The 8,475-nt window shown below is 69.2% G+C and overlaps 2 protein-coding genes across 3 annotated transcripts in view; one reads left to right on the top strand and one right to left on the bottom strand.

Moving 5' to 3' along the window:
* Positions 1-75: 75 nt before the first annotated feature.
* On the bottom strand, positions 76-3,355 carry NACC1 (nucleus accumbens associated 1). 2 transcript variants are annotated; one of them, XM_032677323.1, is made up of 4 exons: positions 3,283-3,355; positions 934-1,832; positions 269-445; positions 76-185 (listed from the first exon to the last, which is right to left on the bottom strand). In XM_032677323.1, exons 2-4 carry the CDS (start codon positions 1,802-1,804, stop codon positions 76-78), a joined length of 1,158 nt encoding a protein of 385 aa, XP_032533214.1. In that variant the 5' UTR covers positions 1,805-1,832; positions 3,283-3,355. The 2 variants fall into 2 exon arrangements, with proteins under 2 accessions (XP_032533214.1, XP_032533215.1); XM_032677324.1 differs by having other exon boundaries at positions 934-1,823.
* Positions 3,356-3,866: 511 nt separating this feature from the next.
* TRMT1 (tRNA methyltransferase 1) overlaps positions 3,867-8,475 on the top strand; it is an 8,488-nt gene continuing 3,879 nt past the window's right edge. The window contains exons 1-10 of the mRNA XM_032677338.1: positions 3,867-4,466; positions 4,835-4,890; positions 5,024-5,184; positions 5,468-5,655; positions 5,865-5,980; positions 6,058-6,170; positions 6,937-7,085; positions 7,643-7,726; positions 8,176-8,245; positions 8,328-8,462. Coding sequence (XP_032533229.1) covers positions 4,273-4,466; positions 4,835-4,890; positions 5,024-5,184; positions 5,468-5,655; positions 5,865-5,980; positions 6,058-6,170; positions 6,937-7,085; positions 7,643-7,726; positions 8,176-8,245; positions 8,328-8,462 — 1,266 coding nt within the window. The 5' untranslated portion in view covers positions 3,867-4,272. The remainder of the gene's footprint in view (positions 4,467-4,834; positions 4,891-5,023; positions 5,185-5,467; positions 5,656-5,864; positions 5,981-6,057; positions 6,171-6,936; positions 7,086-7,642; positions 7,727-8,175; positions 8,246-8,327; positions 8,463-8,475) is intronic.

Below are 8,475 nucleotides of genomic sequence, written 5' to 3'. Positions count from 1 at the left end.
GTTACAACCGCTGTAAACCCCCTCCCCAAACCCTCCAGCACCCCAATTGGGGGGTGGGGGACCCCCCGGAGCCGCTCACCGGTCGAAGAAGGAGGCGAGGAGGCGGCGCAGCAGCACCTTGTGCCTCGTGCCCGCGCTGACGTGGCAGTTCATGAGCTGCGCCCGCGTGATGAACACGTTGGTGCCTGGGGAGGGGGCACGTGGGGGGGTCAGCGGGCCCATGGGGGAGCCCCTGAACCCCCCGGGGACCCCTCTTTCCCCCCCGTACCGGTGATGAGCTCCAGCTTCTCAGCGGGGTCCCCCTCGTCGTAGAGCTTGGGGTGGCAGCGGTTCCCGATCTGGGTGACGAGCTCGGCCGGCAGCGACGCCAGGTCCTGGCGCACCCGGAAACGGGCACGGGGCTCCGGGGGGGGCTGCTCTGGAAGGGCCTCCACCTTCTCCGAGGCTGGGGGGGAGGCACGGGGGGGTCACAGGGGAACAGACCCTGAGGATCCCCCCCATCCTTGATGGGCCCCTGGAGGATGGGTCAGGGAGCTCACCTGCTGTGACCACACCCCCCCGTGGGTGGAGCCTCGTGGGACCACCCCCCGAACAACCCCCCTCTTTGCCCAACCCCCACCCCCTGGGGTGGAGCTTCATCAGCCCAAACCCCAGCAGCAGGACCTCATTGGCTCACAGTGCATGGGTGGGGCCCTCACTGACCACACCCCTGTGTGGGTGGATCCTCATATGACCACACCTCCCGTGTGGGTGGAGCCTCCTATGACCACACCTCCCACCAACACACACCTGTTCCCCAAACCCCATCGGTCTCACACTCAATGGGTGCAGCCTTATCTGACCCCACCCCAAGTGCATCCCCCCCCAAACCACCCCTCCCAACCCCTCCCACCCCCCTGGGGGGGTCTCGCCCGCCGTGCCCCGGGGTCTCACCCGCCATGCCCACGTTCATCATGCTGTACATGGTGTACATGTTGCAGATCTGCCGGTACTGCTCGTCCGAGCCTTCCTCGCCGCCGTCCTCCTCCTCGTCCTCCTCGTTGTGGAAGGACCCGGGGCTGTCGCTCGTGTAGGCGCTGGACGTGCCCCCGGGGCTGGTCTGGTCGGCCGCGGGGGGCACCGGGGTGGGCGCCGGGGCGGGGTTGGCGCCGGCGGGGTTGGGCGGGCGCGGGGCCGCGGCGGCGGTGGCGGCGTCCGAGAATTTGGCCATTTTCCTGCTGCCGTTGCCCCCGGCGTCCTTGGGCCCCCCGTCCCAGAGGCGCTTGAAGACGAAGGTGCACTGGACGCCGTCGGGCTCGCCCTGCTCCGTCTTCACCCGCGACACCAGGGGCAGCGCCCAGCCCTGCCCCGCCGACGTCTGCGCCACCGGGCTCTGCGGCTCCGAGCCCGGCGTGTCGTCGCCGTGCAGCCCCTGCGAGTCGCAGCTGGGCGAGCTGACCTTGAGGAAGAACTCGGTGCCCTTCTCCATGATCTCCTGGATCTGCAGGAAGCCCGCCGTGTACATGAGCAGGAACTGGTCGCCCACGTTCATGCTCAGGCGGCCGGTGTAGCAGAAGCTGAGGATCTGCTGGAAGGACTGGGGCTGCACGGCCGCCGGCAGCTCCACCACGGCGCTCTTGGAGCTGTGGAACAGGTCTCGGAAGTAGGAGCTGCTGGCGGCCAGCACGGCCCGGTGGGCCTTGAACGCGTGGCCCTTCACCACCACGGACACGTCGCAGAAGAGCCCCTGCAGCCGCTGCTCGTTGAGGCACTCCAGGATGCTGTTCCCGAAGTTGGGGATCTCCATCTGCAGCGTCTGCGCCATGGCGGGGGGCACGGGGGGCGCGGGGGGCCTGCGGAGGGGCACGGGGGACAGGGGCAGGGACACGGGGATGAGCGGGGGACGTGGGGAGGGAGGGGAGGGCAAGAAACGTGGTGGGGGACACGTGGGGGGACAGGGGATGTGGGGGACGGGGCAGGGGACACGTGGAGGGGGCAAGAGGGGGACAAGGGACACGGGGAGGGGGACACGGAGAGGGGAAGGGGAGGGACAAGGGACGTGGCAGGGACGTGGGGTGAGGGTGGACACAGACACAGAGTCAGGAGGGGAGAGGGAGATGGGGGGAAATGTGTGAACAGGGGCACGGGGAGGGGCAGGGGACACGGGAGAACAGGGCAGGGGACACGCAGAGGGGGCAAGAGGGGGATGGGGGACACGGGGAAGGGAAGGGGACACGGGGAGGGGGACACAGAGAGGGGAAGGGGAGGGACAAGGGACAAGGCAGGGACATGGGGGGTGGGGGGAACACGGACACAGAGCCAGGAGGGGAGAGGGAGATGGGGGGAAAATGTGGGAACAGGGGCACGGGGAGGGGCAGGGGACATGGGGACACGGGGAGGGGGGGACAGGACATGGGGGATCACCAGGAGGGACAGGGACAGAGAAAGGACAGGGGTCAGACACAACCCTGTGGGGGTCCAGCACCCCCACCCGAGGGGGGGAGACACCCCAAATCCCCCCTTGAGCCCCTCCAGCCTGGGGACACCCCAAATCCCCACAGCAAAGCCCCCACCAAAATGGGGTATTGGGGGGGGGGGGGGACGAGGGGAATTAGAGCCCCCCCCAAAGACCAGGGACAACCCTGCGGGGGGTGTCCCCTTTGGGGGGGGGTCCCTGCAGAGAGGAGGTTCCCCACCAAGGCCATGGGGGCTCTGAGGGGTCCCCAGTCCTGGGGACACGGGGGGGGGGGTCAGGCCTGGGAACCCCCGGGGTTGGGCACAAGGAGAACTCCTCCCTGACTTTGGGGAGAAGGGGGGGTCCCACCCCCTGGATTGGGGACAGTCTCTGGCGGGGGCAATGAGGGACCCCAAAATTTTGGGGGTGGCTGTCGGTAAATCCCCCGACCCGGTGGGGGCACAACGGGAGGGGACCCCACTGCCTGGACTGGGGACCGAGGGGACCCCCAATCTCTGGGTGGGGGGAATGAGGGGGCCCAAATTAGCCGGGGGGGGGGTGTCTCGGTAAATCCCCCAACCCGGGGAGGGGGGTGGAGTGAAACGGGGGAACCCCAAAACACGCCCGGGGGGGGAATAAACAGCGCAGCCCCCCAATCCTGGGGTGGGGGATCCCACATCCTGGGGGGGTTCACCGCAGGGGGGGCTTGGGGGGAAAGCGCCGCAGGCCCGGGGGTACCGGGGCGGGGGGGGGGGGAGGGGGCTGAGCGGGCCCGAGGGGGCCGGATCGCGGGGAGAGGGCCGGTCCCGCGGGGGATGTGCGGCAGGGCCGGGGGGTCCCCGCCTTACCGGGGGGCGCGGGGGCTGCGCTGGGGCCGCTCCCGGACCCGCTCCCGGTGCCGGAGCCGCTCCCGGAGCCGCCGCGCTCAGCGGCCATTCATTGGGGCGCCAGGCGCGAGCAGCCGAGCGCCGAGCGCGCCTGCGCCCCGCCGGCAGAGCGCAGAATCATCCACCCGAGCCCTCGGGGACGGGGGGGACACAAACCCCACCGAAAACAGGGCTAAAACACGGCTGAAAGAGGCAGAAAACGCGCCTGAAACAGGCCTGAAAGAGGCAGAAAACGCCCCTGAAGCGGGCGGAAAACAGACCTAAAACACAGGCCTGAAACAGGCGGAAAACACGCCTGAAACGGGCAAAAAAAAAAAAAAACAAACACGCAAGAGGAAAAAAAAGGAAGGTTTTAAGTACCGGGATTACCCCCCCCCGCGATCGCGGGCGGAGGTTTTCTGTCCCTGCGCGGCCCCGGTGGCCGCCGGAGTGTCACGTGACTGCGCCAACATGGCGGCGCCCATATGAGGGCGCGGGGGATGCGCGGGGTGGCGCGCGCGGGTGAGGGGGGGGCGCGGGGGACGGGGCTGGACATTGGGGGACATTATTGGGGGGGGGGCGCCGGGGCGGAGATACCGGGAAGGGGCCTGGAGGAGGCGGGACCTGGAGGAGGCGGGATTGAGCCCCCCCTCCCCCCCCCCCGGCCTTGTCGCGTGCCACGTGCTGGGGGGGGCGGTGTCACCATTTTGGGGGTCTCACCCCCACCTCCCCGTCCCGGGGGTTCCCCACACGCTCCTGGCTCAGCCCCGCTGCCCCCTCCCCTTTCCCCGCCTCTTTCTCCCGCTTTGGGGGGGGTCTCCTCCCCTTTCCCCGCCCCCCCCCAATCCCACGAGGCGCCCCCAAAACCACCCTATTTCCCCCCAAAGCGGCTTTGGTGCGGCCTTAACCTCTCTCCCCTCCCCCCGAACCCCAGGAATCGCCCTCAGGACCCTCTGCAGAGCCCCCCCCGCCATGGACGGCCCCTCCTCCCCCCCCCCGAATGGCTCCGCGCCCCCCTCGGAGGGGTCGGGGGGACCCCCGGGGGGATCGGGGGGCCCCCCCGGGCCCGGGGAGACGCTGATCACGGAGGGCAAGGCCACCATCGTGTTCCCGAGCGCCAACGAGGTGTTCTACAACCCCGTGCAGGGCTTCAACCGCGACCTCACGTGAGCCGGGCGGGGGGGGAAATTGCGGGGTGCGGGGGGGTCCTGGGGGAATGTGGGGAGTCCTGAGGGGCAGAGGGGTGTCACGGGAGGGTCAGGGAGGGCTTGGGGGTCCTTGGGGAGCTCCAGGCTTGCTTTTGGGGGTCCGGGGGGGGCTCCGAGGGGATCCCGGGTTGTCTCGGGAGGGTCCGGGGGGGGTCCCGGAGGGATCCCGAGGGGGCTCAGTGCTGGCACAGGAGGAACGTGGCGGGTTCTGTGGTGTCGAGGGAGGATTTTCGGGTGTCCCGGGTTGCCCCTGGGAGTCTCTGAGCTGCCCTCGAGGACCCGGGGGGGGTGTTTGGGGGTCCCTGACCCCCCCTTTCCCCCCCCAGCTGTGCCGTCCTGACGGAGTTCGCGCGGCTGCGGCTGCGCCCGAAGGGCATCCGGGGTACGGTGGGTTTTGGGGTCCCCCGGGGTCCCCCATGACCCCTCCCCGGGGGTCTCCCTGTCTCCTGTCCCCTCCCAGACCCCCTTCCTGGGGTCCCCAAGGCTCTCCCACAGCCCCTTCCCCTCTTTTCCAGTCGTCCTCCCAGGGGAGGAGGAGGAGGAGCTGGTGGGGGGGGGGAGCCCCCCTAACCCCCTCCCCGAGGCTGGGGACCCCCCCAGGATCCCCCCCGAGGGTGGAGACCCCCCAAGAGCCCCCGAGACCCCCCGGGTGGCCCGGCCAGGAGAGGCCTGTGAGGTGAGGGGGGGGTTGGGGAGGCGGGGGGGGCCGGGGGGGTTTTGGGGTGCAGGAGGGGGTTTGGGGGTGGGGACTGGGGAGCTCTGGAGGGTTTCGGGGGGGCTGGGGGGGGGTTGGGATGCAGTGAGGGGGATCCAGGCCCCTCTGATCCCCCCCAGGGTGAGCTGCAGGTGCTGGAGGCCCTGAGAGGAGGGAGGGAGGGGCTGGGGGGGGTTTGGGGGTGCAGTGAGGGTGTCCAGCCCCCTCTGATCTCCCTCTGACCGCCCCCCCCGATGCCCCCCAGGGTGGGCTGCGGGTGCTGGAGGCCCTGGCAGCCTCGGGGCTCCGCTCCATCCGCTTTGCCCGGGAGGTGCCCGGGCTGGGGGCCGTCGTGGCCTGTGACCGCTCGCCCGCCGCCGTCGCGGCCATGGCCCGGAACGTGGCCCTCAACGGGGTCGGGGGGCTCGTCACCCCCCACCTGGGGGACGCCAGGTAACCCCCCCAGTTCCCCAACCTCCCCTGAAGGCCCCCTCCAAAGCTCCCCTAATCCCTCCCCCCAAAACCATCCCAAACCTCCCCTCCCCAAAAGTCCCCCCAAACAAACTCCCCCCGCCCCCCAAATTCTCCAGACTGTTGTTGATGTGTCAGGGGGTGCTGAGGGACTCTGGGGGTCCCCCTGACCCCCCCTTGTCCCCCCCCAGGATGTTGATGTACCAGAGCAAGGCCGAGCGGGAGCTCTTTGACGTCATCGACCTGGACCCCTACGGGAGCCCCTCCCCCTTTTTGGACGCGGCCGTTCAGGCCGTGAGCGAGGGAGGTGAGTCGGGGGGGGGGCTCAAGGGACCCCCCAGATGCTCCCTCGACCCCCCCTGACCCCCCCCTTTAATTCCCCAGGGCTGCTGTGTGTGACCTGCACCGACATGGGGGTGATGGCCGGGAACAGCCCCGAGACCTGTTACAGCAAATACGGGGCCGTGTCCCTCAAGGGCAAGTTCTGCCACGAGATGGTGGGTCTGGGGGGGCTCTGGGGGGTGCCCGGGGGGCTCTGGGGGGATCCAGACTGGTCCCGGTGTCCCTGGGGAATGGGGGATTAGGGGGGGTTAAGGAACATCCTGATTTTCCTCTTTGTACCCCAATTATGGGACCAGTGAAGGACCCACCAGTGCTGGGCAGTGCTGGGGTCTGGGGGGACCCTGGGAGGGGTTTTGGGGTCCCCATCATCCCCTTTGTGTCCAGGAACTGATCCCAGTGTCCCCAGAGGGGGGCTCAGGGCCCATCCTGTCCCCTCCCCACCCTCCCCCAATTCCAGTCCTTCCCAGTGTGGGGGTCCCTGGGGGGGAACTGTGACCCCAGGGGGGTGTTTTTGGGGCCCCTGGGGAGGAACTGTGACCCCGGGGTGGGGGGGTTGGGGTCCCCATCATCCCCTTTGCATCCAGGAACTGATCCCAGTGTCCCTCAGGGTCCATCCTGCCCCCTCCTCACCCTCTCCCAATTCCTGGATCCCAGCAGTCCTTCCCACTGCAGGGATGAACTGTGACCCCCACGGGGGGGTGTTTTTGGGGTCCCCAACATCTTGGCACCACCCTTTTTGCATCCCAGAACTGATCCCACCATCCCAAGGGGGGCTTAGGGCCAATCCTGCCCCCCTCCCCATCCTCCCCCAATTCCAGGACCCCACCGGTCCTTCCCAGTGGGGGGGTCCCTGGGGAGGAACTGTGACCCCGGGGGGGGGGTCAGGGGGTCCCACACGTGCCCTGTGCCCCCCCCCCCCAGGCCCTGAGGATCGTCCTGCACAGCCTCGACCTCCGGGCCAACTGCTACCAGCGCTTCGTGGAGCCGCTGCTCTCGCTCAGCGCCGACTTCTACGTCAGGGTCTTCGTGAGGGTCTTCACTGGCCAGGCCAAGGTCAAGGCCTCGGCCAGGTGAGGGTTTGGGGAGGGGGCTCTGTGCCCCCCTCAGCCCCCTTGACGTCAGGGTGGTTTGGGGGAGGTCCTGTGGTGGTTTGGGGCACCCCTGGAGTGGTTTGGGGGGGTCCCGGGGTGGTCTGGGGGAGATCCCGGGTGAAGGGAGGGGAGCTGTGATGGTTTGGGGCGTCCCAGGCTGGTCTGGGGAGGGTCCTGTGGTGGTTTGGGGTACCTCTGGGTTGGTTTGGGGGGGTCCTGTGGTGGTTTGGGGCACCCCTGGAGTGGTTTGGGGGGTCCCAGGGTGGTCTGGGGAATCCCTGGCATGGTTTGGGGAGGGGGCCCAGACTGGTTGGGGGGGCTGTGAATGGTTTGGGGCATCCCAGGGTGGTCTGGGGGGGTTCCTGTGGTGGTTTGGAGCACCCTTGGAGTGGTTTGGGGGGGGTCCTGTGGTGGTTTGGGGGGTCCTGTGAATGGTTTGGGGCATCCCAGGGTGATCTGGGGGGGTTCCTATGGTGGTTTGGGGCACCCCTGGACTGGTTTGGGGGGTCCCAGTGGTTTGTTTCCCCCCTCCCCAGCAAACAGGCGCTGGTGTTTCACTGCGTGGGCTGCGGCTCCCACCGCCTGCAGCGCCTGGGCAGGGCCACCCCCCACGGCAGCGGGTACAGACCCCCCCGGGGGGGCTTCAGGGGGTCCCAGGGGGCTGTGGGGAGTCCCTGGCACGGTTTGAGGGGGGGTCCCGGGGTGGTTGGGGGGGCTGTGATGGTTTGAGGGGGGTCCTGTGGTGGTTCAGGGGGGGTCCTGTGGTGGTTTGGGGCACCCCTGGAGTGGTTTGGGGGGTCCCTGGGTGCTCTAGGGAGTCCCTGGCACGGTTTGGGGGGGGTCCCGGGGTGGTTGGGGGGGCTGTGATGGTTTTAGGGGGTTCTCAGGGTGGTTCAGGGGGGCGTCCTGTGGTGGTTTGGGGCACTCCCGGAGTGGTTTTTGGGGGGTGGTTCCAGGGTGGTCTGGGGCATCCTGGGGTGGTTTAGGGGGGGGACCCTGGGGTGGGTGGAGGAGCTGTGAGGGGGGGGGAGGCCACTCACACGCCCAATTTCCCCCCCCCCCCCCCCAGTTTGAAGTTCGGGGCGGCCTCGGGGCCCCCCGTGGGTCCGACCTGCGAGTTCTGCCACCACCGGCACCAGGTGGGTGCAGGAGCCCCCTGACCCCCCTGAACCCCCCCGGGGAGCCCAGTTCTATCAGTGAACCCCCTTTTTCTCTCTCCAGCTGGGGGGTCCCATTTGGGCTGAGCCCCTTCACGACCCCGAGTTCGTGGGGGGGGTCCTGGGGGCCCTGGAGAGGAGCCCCGGGCGCTTCGCGACGGAGCCGCGGCTCAGGGGGGTCCTGAGCGTCATCTCCGAGGTATTGGGGACCC

This window comes from Chiroxiphia lanceolata, unplaced genomic scaffold, assembly GCF_009829145.1.
Source record: "Chiroxiphia lanceolata isolate bChiLan1 unplaced genomic scaffold, bChiLan1.pri scaffold_49_arrow_ctg1, whole genome shotgun sequence".
Lineage (NCBI taxonomy): Eukaryota > Metazoa > Chordata > Aves > Passeriformes > Pipridae > Chiroxiphia > Chiroxiphia lanceolata.
This window is presented reverse-complemented; position numbering and strand designations above follow the sequence as displayed.